Source organism: Podarcis melisellensis, assembly GCF_964234715.1.
Source record: "Podarcis melisellensis genome assembly, chromosome: 6".
Classification (NCBI taxonomy): Eukaryota; Metazoa; Chordata; class Lepidosauria; order Squamata; family Lacertidae; genus Podarcis; species Podarcis melisellensis.
Genome location: NC_138538.1, coordinates 72,227,165 through 72,249,511, shown reverse-complemented (window position 1 = coordinate 72,249,511; position 22,347 = coordinate 72,227,165). Strand labels below are relative to the sequence as shown.

General features: G+C 40.8%; 1 protein-coding gene across 4 annotated transcripts in view; it reads left to right on the top strand.

The window, feature by feature from the left end:
- EVI5 (ecotropic viral integration site 5) overlaps positions 1–18,970 on the top strand; it is a 68,063-nt gene extending 49,093 nt beyond the window's left edge. For all 4 annotated transcript variants that reach the window (XM_081914170.1, XM_081914171.1, XM_081914168.1 and 1 more), the window contains 2 exons: positions 496–591; positions 17,706–18,970. In XM_081914170.1, coding sequence (XP_081770296.1) covers positions 496–591; positions 17,706–18,008 — 399 coding nt within the window. In that variant the 3' untranslated portion in view covers positions 18,009–18,970. The remainder of the gene's footprint in view (positions 1–495; positions 592–17,705) is intronic.
- Positions 18,971–22,347: the final 3,377 nt, after the last annotated feature.

The window sequence follows — 22,347 nt, the reverse complement described above, 5'->3', positions numbered from 1 at the left end:
CAACCGCTACCTTTTTATTTTAATTTTACTTTCTACTCCTTTTAAATGTGTTTATGGGAGGTGGCTGGGGATATTAGTTGGTTTGTTTTTTTGTTCCTGTTTTTATCATGTATTTTGTGCTTTTATATGGTTTTTTTGTGAACTGCCCTGAGTTCTGCGGGTGAAGGGTAGTAGTATTATTTCTGAAATGGAATGCATGTTCGTATTCTGTTTAAATTCTGTTTTTTTAATGTAGTTATAAGCATGGGGTTTTTTTTAATAATAAAGAAAACAAAGGTAATACAGTACATTATATAAACCTGGAAAGCTCTGGGTGGTATCCAGTAAGCCATACTTGGAGCAGATCTGTGGAAATCTATAACTTAATTCATTGATTTCAGTGGTGTATTCTAAGTATGATGTTATCTTCCGAATCCACCTTTCTGAAATAGTATAAAAGGGAATATAGTATTACCTGATCAACCTTTTTATATATATATATCTTTTCTGGAACAGAAAGAAGAAGGGAAATTTCAAGGGCAGCTTAATAATTCCGACTCAAGTCAGTATATCCGAGAACTGAAAGATCAGATAGCAGAGCTCAATCATGAGGTAAGCCAAAGATTATAATTTTTGCTCACTTTTGTTTCTTTTAGTTATCTTGAACCACTTGGTTTATGTGGGGCTTTTTTGCTGATCGTAGGTAATTACTGTTTCAGTGTTTTAAACATTCTTCATTTAATGATTCCTCATGACTTAATAACATCCATAATCTGACAATGTTTTGGAACATCTAACCCAACTGAATTAAGAATTATGAATTGTAAGAATTATGTGCGTTAGAGGTGTAATAGTCCAGAAACATTTGATTTATTTAGATTAGTTGCCTGTATGTGAAATAAATTTCCATGAGTTCTTGCATTGAAAATAAAACAGCTTTTAGTTTTTAAATGACTTTACTATTTCAGTCCTAATTTTTTATGCATTTCCACTCTTAACGTGAATGTTCATCTATCTGTATTCTTTCCTTTCTGCCATCAAGAAATGTGATATACTTGTACAAATGATATATTTTGTGCAAAAATATCACTGTTCTAAAATGTAGCAGCAGTACACGTTGTCCAAAACATGAACATAGTAGATTTCAACAGAAGCAGCTGGGAGATGCAGCTTTGTCGCTGATGTGTATGAATAATTGTACAAATCGGCAATCATTCAGAGGTGCCTGGGACTTCTGTACGGCCCATCTCACTTGAGATTATAGCAGAATTCCTGCTTTGCCTTTTTATCAACAGCACCTTTAACAATCGTTAAACTCACTTGAGAAATCAATATCCAACCATCTTGCATTAAACATTTATACTCCAATCCAGCTAAGGACATCTGTGCATACAAACAGCCTACAGGTGCATATCACTTGCTGGTGGAATCGGAACTGTGGACATACAGTAAAGATTCAGATATGCATCTGAAATGAATTTGCATCCATGTAAGGATGCAGTCTAACTGCCCTGCCCTGCTGTGAATGGGATCCATATCCCAGACGTCCCTTCTAATATTGGGAGTTGCAGGTTAAGAGCTTATTTTATGTGCGAGTTCAAGCAAGTGTTTGCAGTCCAGTACCTGCTTGGAAAGCAATTTGTAAAATTTTGTAAAACAAAAGACGGTGAATTTTTTCACGTGGTGGACATGTGAAAAAAGGAAAAAATATTGGGACATGATATATAACAAAATGAAAAAAAACTATTTAAATACACTTTCCCAAAGAAACCAGAAGCAGTTTTGCTAGGGATAACAGGGGATGAATTAAAAAAGGAAAATTACAAACTATTCATGTACGCAACGACCGCCGCTAGAATCTTAGTGGCTCTGAAATGGAAATACCAAGAAATCCCAACTTTAATGGAGTGGCAGACAAACATGTTTGAAAACATAGAATTGGAGTAATTGACCTATAAGATTTGGAACCAAAAAGAAGCAAAGTTCAAAAAGGATTGGAATAAATTTGTTGAATATATACGGAGTAATTGTAAGAATTTAAAAACTGTATCAGGATTAATGTAAATCTTGCGATGTGGATGCAGTGTAAATAAGAAACTGTAAGAAAAGATTTGAGACATGAAAACCGTTGAAGGGATGGAAGGAGGTCCGGGCGCAATAAGGCGCAGGGTAAATAAGAAGACATACAAATTTTTGAATGTAAGAGTATTTGTTTTATTTGTTGTTGTTACAAAAAAGCAATAAAAAGTATTTGGGGGAAAAAAGGAAAGTGATTTGGGCTGTGGGGGAGAGGTATTTCCAAATGTATACAGTGGTATATCGGGTTACAAACTTAATTCGTTCCAGAGGTCCATTCTTAACCTGAAACCATTCTTAACCTGAGGCGCTCTTTCGCCAATGGGGCCTCCCACTGCCACTGCGCTGCAGCCGCACGATTTCCGTTCTCATCCTGGGGCAAAGTTTGTAACCCGAGGTACTATTTCCTGGTTAGCGGAGTCTGTAACCCAAAGCATTTGTAACCCGAGGTACCACTGCATAAGAATTGCAGCCTACATCCCATAATTCTATTCTTTTGCAGACTATTTAATTTTTTAAAAAACCTCCTAATAATTGAAGAGTAGTTTGAGAATAAGGAAGAATAGTGGCCGTGTCCCATTGTACAGTGTGGTTTATTCCCAGATAAACAAGCCTAGGAACGCAGCTTTTTCGTCAAATTAATACTCTGCTTCTGTGATACTCTGTGGAAAATTAGGACCTGCTAATGTTTACACTTCACTTTTATTTTCTCTTTTGGAGTTGTTCAGCACTTCAGGGTGACAACACACATTTTTCTGCGTTACATAAACACCTTATATTGAATCTTAATGCAATTTTGGGATTCCCAGAATTTCAGACCTGACTTATGTAAACAGGTATAAAATTTATAGATCGTCTTTTGAAGTCTCGAAACCCAGAGGGAGAGCTAGAGAAGACATCCTAGGCAGATGGATGAGGGCACTTATGAGTTTCATTCCATCCCAAACATGGCATTGTTCTCCTGAGACAACGAAATTTGTGACAACTTCAAAGGGATGTAATTTAATATATTTTTAAAAAATATTGAAGCAGGAATTTCCTCAGAATCGCACTCTGACTTGTAGTGTGTCTCTTACACAACTCTATACTCAATAAATGCAAATAATAATAAAAATTAGCCCTCCAAACGATTAATGGTCCCTCTCACTTTGCTTCTCTAAACATTCATAGGCATTTTATGGTTGACCTTGTAAGCTAATCTTCCTTTTAAAGTTGTGGCATACACAATGCAACCACAACCTTTTGGCCAACTGAATGAGGGAGACATTCACAGATGACTCAGCAAAACATGGGAAAGAAATAGAAGTTACTTTAGTGTGCATGCCTGCAAATTTCAAGTTTGAAAGACAAATCAATGTATGGTACTCCTGATCTTGGAAAAAAAAACCAAAACCAAAAAAATCTGGTCCTGTTTATATTTTAAGCTGCTATAAATAGGATACATCAAAGTTTTACCTGTTGAAGATCTGCCCTAATGTGTATTTATATTATTATGAGGTGCTCCGCTTAACAAGTCACATTAACACACACACACACCGAGCTTCCCCTCCCACTCCATACAACTGCTAACCTAACTTTTCACCTTCCCAACCCTATTTTGGAAGCCACTTCTCTCTTCTGTTCTTCATCCCTTCACTTTTGGACAGGCCTTCACAAAAATCTTCACTATAAGCAAAAATTGTTTGGGGTGGGGGTTCATTGAAAACATTTTATCCAGCCTTCCATTAAAATTTTCCCAAGGCACCTAACAATTTAAAAAAAAAAACCCAAAAGAAATTGAAATGTTTGTATACAAGAGTTACAACAATGTTTAAAAACCAGCAGTATACAGCAGGTAGAGCATTTATTTATTTATAAACTGCTGACCACAAAAGTCCTAAGTGGTCGATAAATAAAGTTATAAAGCACGGCTAAAATCCACAAAACAATAAAAAATAAATATATATAAAAGCATCATCATTAAAAGCAAAGGATACAATACATAAACCTTTAAAAGTAATTATAGATAACTAAATCATGTGTCTGGATGGAGTTGACCTAAATGGAAGTTCTTAGGAAGACCAAGTGAATTATCAATTTTGCACCTAAAAGTTAGCAAAATAAGGCACCACGTGAATGACCCAGATAATGAAATAGTCTCTGCTAAATAATTGGTAGCGAAACTATACCAGTGGTGCCAGTAGAGTAGGTGGTGTCTGTAGGTGGTGTCTGTGAAAAATTGGGAAGGTCTTTGGGCTTAATAAGGCCTGCCCTTTTGCTTGTCTTTCCAAAATTATATTCAGTAGATGCAAAATAATAAGATGACTGTGTGTGAGGGCTTTCTGTCCTGTGTAGTGCAGACTAGAGTGCCATTATCTCATGTTTTGGACTAAACATGCGGCACATTTGCCCAAAAGATTGACTAATGATTTCCATCTACTCTTAAGATAGGGTTACACATCCAGAATTTGGCCTTCAGAAACAGCGTACGGGCGAAAATCTCTGAAATCTCCTGGAAAATCCAGACGTAACCCATGTCGGAAGTGTGCATTTTTGGCGAATTTCATTTAAAAAGTAGCTCAGAAACTTCATTTTTTAAAGGTTTTGCAAAACAAAAAAACACCCCAACAGCTCAACAACTTTTGTGTCTGGATTTTCACTTTTTGAAATATGGCAACCCTACTTAAGATGGCTTTCCACTCGATGCACAACTGTACTTGGCCACTGTTATGTTCTACGAAGGCAAGGCCACAACTGCTTTGAAATGGTTGTTGTTTATGAGAAAGCTGAAGAAGGGAGGGATACACAAAAGAAGCACCTGCTTTTTGTGCTTCCTGCTTGACATATAGATCAGGCATATTGGCTTCATTGCCACTATTGTTCCATGCGTAGAAAAGAAGGTGCATTGGAACCACCATCAGTTCAAACTGGGTCTTGAAGGGGTCAGCGGAACAAATATGTAGACAGCCTCATCCAGTCTGGACTAAAATAAACTGTTGACTGTGTTAGAGTATATTCTCTCACTTGCATTAGTTCCCAGTTCATTGATTTATAAACTGCCTAAACTGCCCAGCGGGGCGGGGAGTGGGGAGTTCCTGTTGCTTCTTTATATGCTCTGTATTCCTAAACAGTTGTCTTGGTTTCCTGTTGGATGTTGCAAGGAACAAATGTGCAGTGTAGATTACAAGAGTGGTGCGTAAGATTAGAACTGATAGCCTTTCTCACACAAACTTAACAGACCACAAAATACTTTGGGAGCCAGAAGCAAGGAATAGTGGCTTCTAGTTGTAGAGTTGAAGCAGAACTTTGGAACTGTGTAAAAAAAAACAACGTTTGTGTTGTACAGTTTTCTGTGTCTGCTGTAGTTCCACGATATGCAGATACTGACCCTTTCCGTCTTCTGAGAGTATTTTCCTGTACAACAACAGTAGCTAGTTTCTGCATTGTAAATCTCATGGCAGTAATACCTGATTTATAATGCTGAGCGACTCTTCGAAGGGAGAGCCAAAAGCAAATGTTTGCTATTGTATGTTTTTGCAGAATTAATTGAACCTCCAGTTGCAGATGGTGAAGTAGTTGAGGCTGCATCCGTAACCTTGTTCTGAACACTTTTCTATTCTGAAACAGCCCCTCCTATATTTTTCCAGTTCAAAAATTGTTGGATTCTGTGATGTCCTCAACAAATACTGCGTGCAGTATTTGTTCCTGCAATTAAATGGATACATTATGTAATATTATTTACATATCGGTATTGATATTTATGGGACGTGGGTGGCGCTGTGGGTTAAACCACAGAGCCTAGGGCTTGCAGATCAGAAGGTCGGCGGTTTGAATCCCCGCGATGGGGTGAGCTCCCATTGCTCAGTCCCTGCTCCTGCCAACCTAGCAGTTCAAAAGCACGTCAAAGTGCAAGTAGATAAATAGATACCGTTCCGGCGGGAAGGTAAACGGCTTTTCCGTGCGCTGCTCTGGTTCGCCAGAAGCGGCTTAGTCATGCTGGCCACATGACCCGGAAGCTGTACGCCGGCTCCCTTGGCCAATAAAGCGAAGTGAGCGCCGCAACTCCAGAGTCGGCCATGACCTGACCTAATGCTCAGGTGTCCCTTTACCTTTACCTTTTTATTGATATTTATAAAAGTATATTTACTAATATTCCACACACTTAGTATCATTTCTTGTGAGAAGAGTAACTGCATGCAATAGACCTTGTCTAGTCTTCCTCCTTTAGCCTGTGCAAGCAATAATAGTGATTTAAAAGTAGTTCCCGGCTGTAGCCCGGGGAAAAATATTCTTGCTGGTGGTTCATATGCACTCACCCCAACCCCTATATGCACAGCACATTTTCATATAATCAGCCCCAAAGAATCCCCTATTTATGGCCCCTTGTTGCCTTTCCTTCTTTTGCTCTCAGGCAGCTGTCACATAAGGGGAGATGAGATAAGCTGGGGCCCAAAACTGCTCAGGTAGGGTCTGTGATAAGAAGGGAATGCTTTTTAGCTAAATAACATGTAAACAATCGTCGTTGTGTGTCATTGACTTTCAACCACACCAAAAACACTTGCTTGGCTTATTCAGATAGGAAGTTTTTCGCAAGAAAGAAAGATAGATTGCACTTTCTTCTTCTCCAGCATCAGAGCTTGAGGCTCATTCTTGCTATCTTCATGCACCTTATGCTCCAACCCATCTGATATTTCTGTCCTAACAACCTAATGCAAACGGTAACAGATTCTGATAGAGGCGCTATCTCGCCTTCAAATCGCACTTCTCTTGAACTAACTCAAGATGGACTTAATGAAGATCGACATTCAGCTGCAGATCAAATGCCCTGCTTTTAAACGATTCCGCTTGTAAAAATGAAATTGTAAACACTAAGTAATTACTCGTGGATAAATAATTCAGACCATATATGCAAAGGGCCACCTTGGGACGAGGCTGAGTAGTGGGAGCATATGTAGGGACTTGCATTCCTGATCTGGTCATGGTGACATGCGCCTTAGTTACATCACACTTGGGTGTCTGTAGTATACAATATATATAGGGCTGCTTATGAAAGGAGCACCAAAACTATAAACGGTCCAGACTGTGGCAGCTGTTAACAGGGAGCATATAACTCCATGATTGAAGAAGCCGCACTGGCTCCCAGTTTTGTTCGTGATGAAGTGCTGATGAAGAGTCTTAAAAGCTGCCCATGGTTTGGGGCCAGGATTTCCAGAGGACCTTCCACTCCCATACCAGCCTACCCATGTATTTAGATCTTCATCAGATGCTGGAGCAGCCTGCCTAGAGAGGTGGATCCACAACTATGGCTTCCTGGCAGCGGAATCACTGCCGCTTAACAGTGTCAAGCTCTGGTCTGCCAGGTTGGCTCCACTGGGGCACTCATGTACAGTGGTACCTCTGGTTAAGTACTTAATTCATTCCGGGGGTCCGTTCTTAACCTGAAACTCTACTTAAGCTGAAGCACCACTTTAGCTAATGGGGCCTCCTGCTGCCACCGCACCACCAGAGCACAATTTCTGTTCTCATCCTGAAACAAAGTTCTTAACCTGAAGCACTATTTCTGGGTTAGCGGAGTCTGTAACCTGAAGCGTATGTAACCCGAGGTACCACTGTATTTCCAACATGGTTGTTTTTCTCATTCTTCCCTCCAGTAGTGATACTACTACTGGAAAGCTGTTGATGGCAACTCTGCCTCGCTGGGCAAGCTTGTTATGACCAGAGATTTTTTGTGTTTCCCCAGAAGTGTGCTTAGCTGGGAGCAGGAAAGGACCTTTTTCAGTCACTGCACCCAGGCTCTGCAATTTCTCTCAAGGGAGGATCATCTTCTTGCCCATCATAAATTACCTTCTACTGGTTGGCTAAACATTTCTGTTTACAAGGCTTTTGGGGGCATGTATGGTTTTTAAGTTCCTGTAGTGATCTCTCCCCCCTCCTTTATTATTATTAATAATAATAATAATAATAATAATAATAATAATAATAATAATAAATGTACTGCTGAAAGATGCCCAGGTACATTAATATCTGCTTTGCAATTTTTTTTGTTCCGCTTTTAGTAACTTGATCATTTTGTTCTACTGAGTTTGATTTAAGAGTGCTGACTTCCTTGAAAAAAGGGCGTAAATGTGCTAAATAAAACTTAGACTTCAGGAAATAGTATTCTAGAGAACTAACCAGCCTTACCCAAGAAACTGAATTAAAGAAATCTCAGTCAGAAAAGTTACTAGCAGAATAAACCATAAATAAGTGGAAAATCCCATCTAGATTGAGGTTCCTAATTTTATTTTCCACAGAATGACACCCTAAGTGAAAGTTAAATTACTTGAGACCTCACAGAATATACACTGGACAAAACAGTTGAATTCTGGCAGGTTTTTTTACTCTTTAACCAGAGAACAGGCTGATCCAAAACAGAAAACATTGGGGCAACATGGCTCCCTGTAGGGTAATGATGTTCTTGGAGCATGGAGAAGTAAGATAATTTAATGGTGTTAGGAATTCTCTTTCTTTAAAACGTGTAAGCCTATTGGAAGAGATCATGTGCTGGCTAAATTGAACCATGGTCAACATAAGGATTGCTGCATGGTGTCTAATCCCTAGAGTTGGGGCTGAAAAATGCTATGTCAATTGTGCTTCGCGAACAAAGCAATACACATGGTTGTCTAAAGGGGCGGCCCCATAAGACCTTTTGAGTCGAGAATCTAAAATTGCGTAGCTGCACCACTGCCTGCCACGTTCTGCCCATTGTTAAAACCAACAATGGCCTGTCGTCAGCACTAAGAAAATTAACTTAAGCAACATAAATAGCAATGTATAGCGAGAGCAAAGGGTAATATCCAGCAAAGTGGCCTCTGGCTGTGCAACAGAACTTTCTCTGCCCACATGCCCCCTGAATCTGTTCTGGGGGTTCCTTTTACCCTCCAGATCAGATTTGGGGTGGGGGTGCATAAGGAGAAGGAGGATAAGCTCCACTTTGTAAATGGAAATCCTCATATACCGGTATATCACCTTTCTATAAACCAAGCAAGCAGAGCTGCCAAACATTTCTAGTGAGAAAATTCTATAAAGCCAGTGTTAATTGAAGAAAATACCCTTTCCTTTGTGCAGGACAGTCTAAGACTATGCTGGCGTCTGTATTGGGGGCCCATCCGACAACCTAAGTGCATATGAAAGGGAACCATTCTCTCCAATATTTTTTTGAGCTGTTTTATTCGAAAGCACGTCAAAGTGCAAGTAGATAAATAGGTACCGCTCTGGCAGGAAGGTAAACAGCGTTTCCGTGTGCTGCTCTGGTTCGCCAGAAGCGGCTTAGTCATGCTGGCCACATGACCCGGAAGCTGTCTGCAGACAAATGCCGGCTCCCTCGGCCTATAGAGCGAGATGAGCGCACAACCCCAGAGTCGGTCATGACTGGACCTAATGGTCAGGGGTCCCTTTACCTTTAAACATGTTGAGGCTGATTGGGAACTGCTTGGTATATGCTGCCGCTACCCAACTCCTACCTACATGCAGGCTGCCAGAAAAATACATTCCTGGCTACAATCCTTAGCTGAGCTTCCAGAAGCACCCTGAAACTATGCAGGAAGGGTGCAGCCCCATTCAAAACAGGGTTATTTGAACTACCGGCCAATGACATGTTGGTTTGGTCTATGTTAGTTTCAGTTCATTTGCTGATCTCCAGCCTACCTACACCTCCAGAGCTTCTCCAACTTAACTTGGTTCAGATAAAAAAAGAGGAATGGGAGATAAATGCCATCTGCGTACTGATGGCACCGCTTTGCAAACCTTTTCGATAATCTCTCCCAGCCTCTTCGTGTGGATATTAGCGTAAAGGAAGATGAAACCGTGTCGCATCACAGTTTCCTTGAAGTGGAACAGCCATTCCATCCAGCAGACCATCTTAGGAGACCTTTCAGACTGGTTAAGAGTGAGCTACTACTTAGCAGTAGTCATCCCACAAGGTTGCCATGGTTGATGGCATTCATAGCTTCTGATTGCTGGACTACAACTCCTCATCAGCCCTGACCCTTGACCAGGCTGGCTGAGGTCGGTGGGAGTTGGTGTCCAACCAACTTCTAGAAAGCCACAGGTTCCCAACTCTTCGGTAATCATGGTCTGTAATGGAATTCCATCAGCTTTGTGGGTCTATCATAGCATTTTGCTGTTGTCTTCATCTGCCTGCCCTTGGGCTCATCAGCACACGCTGCCAGAGTGATGCTTGTCAGGCTTCCAGGAGCAAAGCTTTTTCAATACACTGAAGTGCAGCCATTGTGATAATCTTAAGATAAGCATTTAAAAGCTTTGCCTCAACTCGGAAGATTAAGGGTGAGATTTCCCCCCTCTAAATAAATAAGTAATACGACATTTACTCTAGGTAGAATTTTTAAAAAACCACAGTGCAGCACTGTAGCCCAAATCAAGCATGGGAGAGAACACAAACCTTTTCTCCCCCTCTTTTTGCCCCATTACCCCCTGACATGAAAAGGAAACATGCCAGCTCTCAGATTTAAAATGTGAGTTTTTCAACTTGTGGTTGAAGCTTACAGAGCAATAAATCATGTGCTTTCCTTACATGGTATCTTGCAAGTGCAGTTAAGACAAGACCACCAGATTTGCCCTCCCATAAGTCAGCGCAACTATTGGACAGCTAGAAAGTTGCTGTTTTTGCTAGTACGTGTCAGATACTGAACCTCTATGCTGGCGGAGTCAGATTTCAATAGTTGTGGTCAGTCTGAGGAAACTGTGATGTGATAAGATAGCGCTTGTGAGGTCATGTGGTTAACAAACACCCAATCTAAAATAGCAGCTTAGTGGACCTTAAGTTAAAATAAATATAGTTCCTCAGCTGTGTGTGCTGTGTTTTGTGCGTTCTTAGACCCAGAAATGCTGTTGGTGCTGAATAACCTAAAATTGAGGATTCAGTAACATTTTTCATAATAGGGTCTCGCTCCATACTTTTTCAACCTCATTCTTTTATCTTAGTGGTGAACATAGGTATGTGGGAACAGCGCAGTGTTGGTGAAACACTACAGAATTCTAGAAAATCAGGTTGTTCATGTTTGTTAATGAGTTTAGCATCCCCCTCAAAAAAGGAGTACTTCACTTTCAGAGCTGATGGTTTCCTTCTCAATAATGTTTATTGCCATGATCTAGTGGAAGAGACGTCTCTTTTGCTGAACCTCTAAAGCACATACAAATGATTTGGGTTGTTTTTTTCATGAAGTCATGAGACATCCTTAAGAGGAGAGATGAAGAAAGAGAGGAAACTACTGAAAAATTATCAAATCAATATACGCATTTAATAACATTGAGAGAAGGGCAGAGAGAAGGGAGTTGGTCATAATCATCCCACTTCAGAGAAATTGATGGAAATGGGCCTGTATTTTGCAGATTTCTAACTTCAGCATTGAGATGTTGTAATGAAATACTGAATGAAGTCTGGACATAATTTTAGCTATGGTTAGATAGGGCTGAGTGGCTTTTTCAGTAGATTATTGGTGTGAAGAGGTCAGGGAAACAAGCAAATGAAAGACAAGTTATGGAAAGGTTTGATTTGGTTTTTTTTTCTTAATTGTTTTCATTTTTCTGTTGTTTTTTCTTGTGATGTGTTGTTTTGTTTTTGTTTAATTTGGTGTTTCTTCTATTTTCTTTTTGTAACCTTAAAACTTCAATAAATACTATTTTTTTAAAAAATAGATTACTGGATGATGCTGACACATAGGTGAACAAAATTTTCATTTTCTTTTCCTGGGCCAGTTATAGACATGAAAGCCATAATCTGTCACCTTAAGCAACCTTTCCTTTCCCAGCTGTTTACTAGAAAAAAAACTTTGATTGAGATCTATAAATAGCCTCAGAGCTATTGATTTAAAATAAACCATGGCACTTGAATAGCTGCCAAGAATTGTAATCCTACATTTAATTTTTGTTGCTGATTTCTATATGTCAACCTAAAAAGGAGAGGGTTTTGTTGCTGTTTAAAGTAACTTCTCTCTCTTTTGAAACGTGTTGCTTGAAAATGGCACCCAAGGGCCAAATTCACCAAAAGTCTTTACAACATACGAGAAAAGTAAAATTTGGCGATGCAATTAAATAGTATGACATGGAAGCCTCTTCTTCTGACTACTTGCTATCTTTTCAATCACGTACTTTCTATTAAGATTTCAAAACTTTTGATTATATGGTAATACTCTGATCAAAAAGTCATGACCTTGCCTGATCAAGTTGTTTCTTTCCTGTTCTGACATGAAAGCTTCTGGTCTCAGTGTGTCGCTAGTTTTGATCTTTGTCATGTAAGCAGTACAGCTGCCCTGCCTTAGCCTCTTGTTTCCTTTCGGCAGTTTTGCTCTTGATAACTGCTAAAAGCTGAAAACCCCAACCGCTACCACCTTGATTTTTTTTTTTAATAGAACAAAGGAAATTTAGAAATTCAATATTAAGTCTTTTACATAACTTTAAATATATAGCCTTCATGTTTCTGTATTCTTGACAACTACATAACCTAGGGAGGTTTGCTGTGACAAAGCTGCTTCATTACAGTGGGCTGTTGCATACATCAAAGTAAACTATGGTCCTGAAAGACCTGCATTGGCTCACAATACATTTCCGAGCACAATTCCAAGTGTTGGTGCTGACCTTGAAAGCCCTAAACGGCCTCGGCCCAGTATACCTGAAGGAGCGTCTTCACCCCCATCGCTCAGCCCAGACACTTAGGTCTATCTCCGAGGGCCTTCTGGCGGTTCCCTCACTGCGACAGGTGAGGTTACAGGGAACCAGGCAGAGGGCCTTCTCGGTAGTGGTGCTTGCCCTGTGGAACACCCTCCCATCAGATGTCAAGGAAATATACCTGACTTTTAGAAGACATATGAAGGCAGCCCTGTTTAGGAAAGCTTTTAATGTTTGATGTTTTATTCTGTTTTAATATTCTGTTGGGAGCTGCCCAGAGTGGCAAGGGAAACCCAGCCAGATGGGTGGGGTATAAATAATAAAATTATTATTATTATTATTATTATTATTATTATTATTATTATTATTATTATTATTATTATTTGTAAGACAAATGTGAACAGGGAGGAACCACTCTGATCCTCAGGCTCACATACTCCATCCCTTTCCTCTCCTCATGTGGTCAGGAGAAGGACTTCAACAACATTAAGCTTCACTTCATCTTAGTTGCCTTGTCCTGTTATCTAGATCATAGAATCAAAGAACTGTAGAATTGGCAAGGACCACGAGGGTCATCTAGTCCAGCCCTCTGCAGTGCAGGAATCTTTTTGCCCAATGTGGGGCTCGAACCACAACACTGAGAATCTCGTGCTGAGATATTTTGAGATCTGGGTTAAAGGTTTAAAACAAAGTCCAGTTGAAAAAAGGCAGCTTCAAAAGCACATTTTTGAAGTTGGCTGGTTTTGAAAGTTACCGGAATTTGTAACAAAATGACACAAAAGGGGACAGGGAAACTGAGGCTTGTGGTTGTCTGCATCTCATGAAACCTTGGTTTAGTGTGACATGTGAACTGTGTTGATATGTTATATACATCAGGGGAACTTGTGCCCCCGCCCTCCCCGTAAGTTGCTGGCTTCCACTTCCTACCATCCCTGCATATGGTGGAAAACACCAATGTGGAGCTAAGAGCAGCTTGAGGGAGAGGAGTTTAGATCAGGGAAACGCAGGAGAAGGAGCTAAATGCTAACACTTCAAAAAAGCAGAGATCTCTAATAATTCTCAGAACCACCACAAAGCTGCAGTTCTGCAAGATTCTTTGAAGGAAGTAATAACTGATAAGATTCTAACCTTTTATATTTGTGGTAATGGAAGTACCGTAATTCTAAAGATCTTACTTTCAAAAAGTGCATGTTTGATATCAAGGCAATACAGCTGGCTTCTTCACGAACTTTGACTTAACAAATGAATTTTGCACTAAATGTTTACAGTTCTACACACACAAGGAAATGACTATAGAAATTAATACTCTATTCCCCCCCCCCCGAAAAATCAATCTGCCCTTGAAATTAAGTTGAGTTGATTCAAGCAAATATCCTTATTTTAAAATGCTACCTTAGTTTGCGCGTTTTTAATCTGGATTATTTAGGAATGTTTTAAACCTCTAAATTTTTCTCTGCTGTCTTTTTCTTTTTGCTTATGCTTGGGCTGACAGTCAGCAACAGGTAAGAGCATGTTATGAGAAAGTTCAAGTGGAATGGATTTGACTACCTTTCTAAGCATGGCTGCTTTGTGTTCTCAAACATAATAATACACAACCTGGTAAATAACAAGTACATAAAGTATAAGTACAGGGAGAGTCTTTTAAAAAAGGCCCCGTGGAACAAGTGTACTCTGTATCCACTGGGCCTCTAAATCAGGTACTTTGAGCCACTAGTCAATTCTGCCACTTTCAACCGTCACCGGAGACTATTAATGATGGGCATTGAAATTTTTGACAACTCCATAAAAGCCATTGAATAGTTGGGACAGTAGCCAGCATGCTATGGTGTCTTATATTTAAATTTGGCAGGATCTCTTGAGAATTTCCATTCCTTAATACTATGCGCTGTGGATCAGCCCCATGTTCTGATACCATGCTTCTTCCATTAAACCAAATTAAAAGGGGCTTGAGTCCACATATCTATTTGGAATGAATAATTCAGATTTATGTCGGTAACAAGAGATTTTCTGCTGCTTTTTAGTATTAACAAGAACGTTCTTCCTTGATTAGCATCCATAGTTCTGTTCCGTCAAAAGAGATAGAAACAGAATGACTTGTTCCGGTTCTGGTTTTGAAAATAGACCCCTCTCCTGCAGTTGGAGCTAAGACCTGGAATGTTCTTCCTTAGTTATAAGCTGGGAAATGGCACCAGCTTTCTGTGTGAATTTCAAACAAGTGGAAGGCGGGTGTCAAAGACTGGAACTAGGGATAAGAACTATTGATTAATTGTCCTCTATCTGGAAGGTCACTGTACTCTTTTGGAATGTGGTGTCTTGCCACTTAGGGTAAACTCATAGCCAACTTTGTTGAGTTGAAGAGAATAGCTTCCTTGTCCGTTTGCTGAACCTCGCTTTATTTTTATTTTTTTAATCTAAAGCCTATGGAACCTTCCTTAATCCTGACCCATACTGAACACTAACCATCTCATTAACTCAAGAGCCCGTCATGGACATGTTGCATCATTGCACGTTTCAGGGAAATTTCAAACCCCTAGTACTACAATAGCAGCATAAGGAGAATCAAAGAACTGTTGAATTGGGAGGAACTACGACAGTCATCTAGTCTAACCCCCTGCAGTGCAGAAATCTCTTGTCAAAGGTAGGGCTCAAACCCACGACCTTGAGATTAAGAGTCTCATGCTCTGCTGACTGAGCTATCCACAGGGATTTTGCTGTTCGTTTGTTCCTTTCGGTTATATTACTGTGCTGTTTTTAAATATTGCAAGGTATTCAGAAAGTGAGTGGGTCACTTTAAGGATCATTTGATGCGAATATGTCTATTTTGAAACCTAAGAAAGCTTCAAAATAAGATGTTGAAATTCATTCTAAGGTGGCTGGCTTATTCATGCTTAGAGTTGAGAAATGTCCCAAGCGGTGTCTTTCTGTCTCTCTCCCTCTTTTTGTCATAATGCAGAACCAGAAGGAGGAATTCTACAGCTCTTCTTGTGAATCAGGTTTAGAGAGGGCTCCTAGTTCTGTCAGACACCATTGCCAGCTGTAGTGGACTGTCCCACAAAGTGTCGCTTGCGAAATTTTCGTGAAAACTCATAGCTCAATACGTGGCTTCAGCTTGAGTCAGCCACTGTGCATAAACTTCATGCAAAGCAGCCATGGCAATTTCAGTTTGTATAAGGGCTTAACTCAGGACCGGGGGAACTTGTGGCCTGGGGGCTGCACATGAACCACAGCTTAATTTCAAAGTTGGAAGAGAAGGGGAAAGTGGGAAAAGGGAAATACCGTATTTTTTGCTCTATAAGACTCACTTTTTCCCTCCGAAAAAGTAAGGGGAAATGTGTGTGCGTCTTATGGAGCGAATGCAGGCTGCGCAGCTACCCCAGAAGCCAGAACAGCAAGAGGGATTGCTGATTTCACTGTGCAACGATCCCTCTTGCTGTTCTGGCTTCTGAGATTCAGAATATTTTTTTTTCTTGTTTTCCTCCTCCAAAAACTAGGTGCGTCTTGTGGTCTGGTGCATCTTATAGAGCGAAAAATACGGTACAATGCCAAACATCTGCCTTTTGCCTTGCCCACCTCCAGCATGCCCCCCAACAAAGTACCCCCACAAAAACACACCCCTCAGCAGAAAAAAGGTTCCCCGACCCTGTATAAACATATTGATTTCAATTCAGCAGTCCCTCTCTTTACAGTGTAGCATCTTACTTAAGGTGTTCTGCATGTAGGAACTGAGCATGTCACCCTTTGGCTTGAAATCTAGGTTGTTCCATTTGCAGTTATTGAAATGTATAGATCACTGTACTAACAAAGCACTTATTCAACAAGCTGGCGAAATGGCTTTCGAAATCTCTGGAATGCATCTTTTCCTCAGTCAATGTCTCCCCCCCCCCCATTTTTTTTTTTAAATAGCAAGAGTATTTGCTCTCTGTTTCTAACCATTACACTGTAAATTCTAAGAATGGGCACCAGGAGTAGAATTTAATTGTCCGGTCAATGTGAACAGAAGATGGTGCATTTAACATGAATTTTAAGTAAATTTGGCTGTGTTTATGTACTCTGCTGATTATCAAATGCTATAGTGAACTAAAGATGTATTGAAGGTGACGGTGGAGTAAAAGTGTGACTTCACTAGTGAAAGCTTGCTGTGCTTGTGTTCTGTTTTTTTTACAGTGGTGCCCCGCAAGACGAACGCCTCGCAAGACGGAAAACCCGCTAGACGAAAGGGTTTTCCGTTTTGGAGGCGCTTCGCAAAACGAATTTCCTTATGGGGTTGCTTCGCAAGACGAAAAAATCTTGCGTCCCCCCGCGGGGTTTTTTCGCCCTTTTCTTAAGCTGCTAAGCCGCTTATCAGCTGTTCCACTGATAAGCCGCTTAACAGCTGATCGCTGGAAGCCGCTTGACAGCTGAAGCGCTAATCCGCTAAGATGTCAATGGGCTTGCTTCGCAAGACGAAAAAACCGCTAGACGAAGAGAATCGCGGAACGAATTCTTTTCGTCTAGCGAGGCACCACTGTATTTTCTCTAAGGGGAAAGTACTTCTTTACTATAACACATTCTTTTCTGATCTTTGGCCTTTGCACCATGTCGAATCCCAGATTTCCCACCCCCAGCCTCATGCCGTGTAATGCTGTCTAGGAAGCATCCCCCTCTGCCACCAAAAACTAGAGGATTGGGGTACTTTCCTGAACAGTGGGAGGAAGTATTGCTGGGGGTCACAGGGGGAATTGGCAAAAATCACCTCCTATCTTCAGTCAGCAGGAACCTCTGAACGCAGCTCATGAAAGGAGGGACAACTTGGGATCATTATATGTGCATACACACATTTGTTTTTGTTTCTGGTGAGGGTGAGCAGTGATTTTGTGTACACTCAAATGCTACTCCTGTCCTTATAACTTGCGGATGTACTTTAAGATATAAATGTTGAGTTGAATATGGGCATATTCTCCTTTCTTGAGCTGAAATGATAGGCCTGTCGGCTAATGCTTGTATGTGTCTGTCCTTTCTTTTTACAGATCAGATGCCTAAAAGGCAAAAAGCCCTTCCCAGGCCCACACACCTTTGATGGGATTCATATTGTGAACCATTTGATAGGAGATGATGAGTCCTTGCATTCGTCCGACGAAGACTTTATATCAAACCACGTTCAGGAGTCTGGGGTCCATTTTCACTTGCACAGGAGGACTGGTCCGATGGACTTGACTCCAGCCGCGGCAAACAGTAGTGACAGTGATACTGAAAACACTGAAACATCAGACACCATCGTTCAGAAGGAAAATAACCAAAAAAGAGTGGAGTCTTACTCTACTACTGTGTAATCACTGTGAATGGTATTGGCCTTCATTCTCTAGGAGCTTATTCCACAGTCAAGAGGACTATCTTAAAGTTCTTGGACTTGATTGGCTCTTACATCTTCTCTGACGCGTGATGTGTTGCACCTTACTATTGGCCTCTGTATTTGCCAAATCTTTTATCTCCAACTTGTTGTTGCCATAGAGTAGGACTGGGAAGAGGTTGGACGGATGACAACTCTAACAGTATTAATATTTCCCGTATGCTTCTCATGCTAGAAAATGCACACTCACAACTTCTTCCCACTCAAGGACCATACTACAGTTTGTAAACATGGGAAGTCCTTAGTTTTCAAAGGAAAAGTGTACTTGTGCAATATTTAATGCTCTGTGAACAAATGTGTTCTTTTTACATAAACTGTTTGTGATCACAATGGATGTATCAGATACGACATTTATCTGGTTGAGTGTCTTATTTTTAATTAACATAACCTCTATTATTGGAAACCACCAAAGTTTCCAATCTAAAGCCTTTACTTGTGCTATTTTATATAATAATTAATGGTCACACTTCGTTCTAAAGGATTAAAGAAAACCTTTTATTAACCGTTCTGTGCATCTGCTTTTGATGTGTTGCTAATGGACCTGATCAGAGTATGTTAACTACAAATAATGTCTATTTTGTATATATTTATATATCCTTGGCCCTGCATAAAAATGTACATTGAATTTTGTATGGGAAGTGTAAATGTTACCATATGACTGGTCTCAGCATTTTAAAAGGAAATGAAATTCTGTTTAAACCAAGTAAAACTGGAAAATGTTTATGAGGAAAATGGCAAAAACACTAATTTTAGTTTTAAGACCTCTGCTTACCAAATGACCCACAGGTTCATGCCCTACTGAAATGTGTTCCAAATGACACTATTGACTGAAATTTTAACTTTGTGTATATGTAACTATATAATAAATTTTTTTTCATGATTTAATAGATGCTAAACTGTTACTTGTTCAAGTGTTTCTCAAAATACAGTATCGGTTACTACATTTAATTAAAACAGCTCAACATTATTACCCTTTACTACATAACAATAAAATCAAGGGAAAAAATACAATAGTACAAAACATACAAAAATGTTTACTAACTGGAAAATACACTTAGGAGATATATGACAATTATGAATAAGAGAAGGAAAAGATTACTTTTGTTTATATGCTGCTTTCAGTTTCTCTGTCTGAAGCTCAGTAATCAGGAGAATGAATTTTATGCCACAGATGCTCTGCAGAGTGAGTACAAGGAAGAGAGAAACCTGGGACTGTTTCTTAACAAAGTTCTTAACCTTAGGTACTATTTCTGGGTTAGCGGAGTCTGTAACCTGAAGCGTCTGTAACCCGAGGTACCACTGTACCCTGATTTTAATTATATGCATTCAGAAGTTCAACTGAATTCAGTAAATTTTACTTCTTAGCAAAAGTGCTTAGGAGGAAGCCCCTCTAAATTAAATAAAATAAATAAATTTCTGAATGGTATCTTTTGATTGCTTTAGTTCAAAGGGTCAAAGTTCTTAATTTACTAACACTGTACTCCTATGCATGTCTACTTGGGAATAAGTCCCAACTGAGTTCAGTTGGGTTTTCTTTCAGGTAAGCATACACAGGATTGCTGCCCAAACAATGAAACCCAATCAGTTGCAAATTGCAGGGGAAGAAATAGGTTTGTCTGGAAGGCCTGCTCATATAAATAGATGGTATCCAGGAAATTCTTAAACAACCTTATGAGCTGCTCTAACTTTCAGTTTTTTTGCTTTCGCTATTTTTATCAGCGTACAGGAATCATTGAACTGCATTTCTCCGAACAAGTGTTGATGTTTCACTGGACTGTGGGGCGAATGTCGCCCCCATTCAGATGTAAAACGATGCCGTTTCCCAAAAGCAAAAAATAGTTTTTGAGTTCTGTGTCTAGTTTTCTTTGTAGATTGCATCTGCTTTACCTTCCCCAGAGGGAATCCAAATATAAGCAGCTGACAACCTCTGCACCTGGTGCTGGGCAGCTGAGGTTGCCTAGAAAATATCTGCCTGTCTATCGTTAGAGCACCAGCTGCAGGTCTCTGCAAAAGCAAAGCTCTTCAGTCGGTGGCATGAGAAATTCAGTTGAAAGTTGGCCATAAAACACATTAAACAGTGAAGTGCAATGATCTTGCAGTAACTGCCATATTGCACAGGTGCTTGTGAGGGAGACTGAGCGACAGGCTGTATCTCGGAGTTTGCTTTTACGTGGAAGTAAATGTGCACCCGGAGCGTGCCCACTTTTGTATTAAGCTGCAATACGTTCAAAACAGTAGGGGGAGATGCTTAACTCCCATTTCCCCTGTCAAATATGCCACATGTCCAGCTTTTCGCCCCACAGAAGAAGAGAGAGATTTCCCCCACCCTCGAGGGAAAAATAAATTTTGCAGGGGGTGGATTTTTATCAGAAAAAAGGGCACCCAGGAAAGCTAAGCACCTGCTTGCCTGTACAAACCTCCGCTCTCAATTGCCGCTTCCCAGAACCAGTTTGGGTAAATGCAGGCACACATTGGAAGGGGTGACGATGGAAACATCCTCATAACAAGGGAGCACCATGTGTGGTGTTTGGCCCAGAAAATGAATGGATTCAGGAGGACAAACAGTATTAGGGTGGCTTTGAATGCATATTTTAAGGACAGAACCAGACCACGTATGGAACTCAAGGCTGCCACCCGAAATGAAAAACTTGTCTCAAGAGGTCCCTCCCATGCTCCACAGTATATCACAAAGTTTACCCTCCGCCCTGCAGTCAGTCATTATATGATGTATTCGCTTGTCCCTGTTGGCATCAACCAGTGAAGTCAGGCAGAGATGCATTGTGTGTTGATGTCAAGGCACTATGGCTGAGTACATGCCATGCATTTAAAGCACTTTACTTCCCTCAAAGAATTCTGGGAACTGTAGTAGACCCCTAATAAAGATACAATTTCCAGAATCCTTAACAAACTACTATTCCCATGATTCTTATTTTTTGGGGGGACAGTAATGCACTTCAAATATGGTTTAAATGCATGCTGTATTTGCATGTTGTATTATGCATCCTGGAGTAGAAGGCAATAACTGAACACAGAGCTTCCATTCTCTACAGCAGATCCATGTTTTTAGTAAAAGCTAGCTCTGCCCTCATGATCAAGCCCATAAGTGTGTGTGTGTGTGTGTGTGTGTGTGTGTGTGATGCTTGCTCTGTGTCTGTTTCCTCAATTAGGTTTTAAGCCAGAGGCAAGGCTCTCCAGATGTTGCTGGAACAGTTCCCACCAGCTCAATCCAGCACAGCCAATAATCAGGGATGGAGAAGTCCACCAATCTCTGGAGGGCCACAAGTTCCCCATCCGTGGTTTAAACTCTCTCCCTTTCTCCCTCTCTCTGCTTCATATGGCCACAGAGAACTGTCTCCGGCAAGTTAAATCGTCACACAGAGCTGCCCACACTCTGCAGAGATCAAGGAGCTAGAAGAGTTCTAATTAGAAGAGTTGTCAGTAGTGACAACTGCAGTGCCACATTGTTGTTGTTGTTTAGTCGTGTCCGACTCTTCGTGACCCCATGGACCAGGACACGCCAGGCACTTCTGTCTTCCACTGCCTCCCGCAGTTTAGTCATGCTGGTAGCTTTGAGAACACTGTCCAACCATCTCGTCCTCTGTCGTCCCCTTCTCCTTGTGCCCTCCATCTTTCCCTACATCAGGGTCTTCTCATGAGGTGGCCAAAGTATTGGAGCCTCAGCTTCAGGATCTGTCCTTCCAGTGAGCACTCAGGGCTGATTTCCTTAAGAATGGATCGGTTTTATCTGCTTGGAGTCCATGGGACTCTCAAGAGTCTCCTCCAGCACCATAATTCAAAAGCATCAATTCTTCGGCGATCAGCCTTCTTTATGGTCCAGCTCTCACTTCCCACTTTAGGTGGGAATTAGGGGAACTTTAGTGCCACATTGGGGTTCATTTTATGCTTCGTTTAGAAGCTGGGGCAAAAACATCCAAAGTTCTTTCTACGTCATCTGATTACAGAAGTGAATAAAAATACTGTCAGTGGCGTAGCGTGGGTTGTCAGCACCCGGGGCAAGGCAAGTAATTTGCGCCCCCTAACCTGTGGATTTGCGCCCCCTAACCCGTGGATTTGCGCCCCCTAACCCTAACCCCCAGATGTTGCGCCCGGTGAGGCCGGCCCCCCCTGCACCCCCCACGCTACGCCACTGAATACTGTTGCTCTTATAACACTAACGTGCTCCTTGTAACTGTGGAATCAGATCTGGAGACACGGGCCAGGCCCAAAGTATTTGCTTGGGTGCGCACAACGGGCACTGCAGA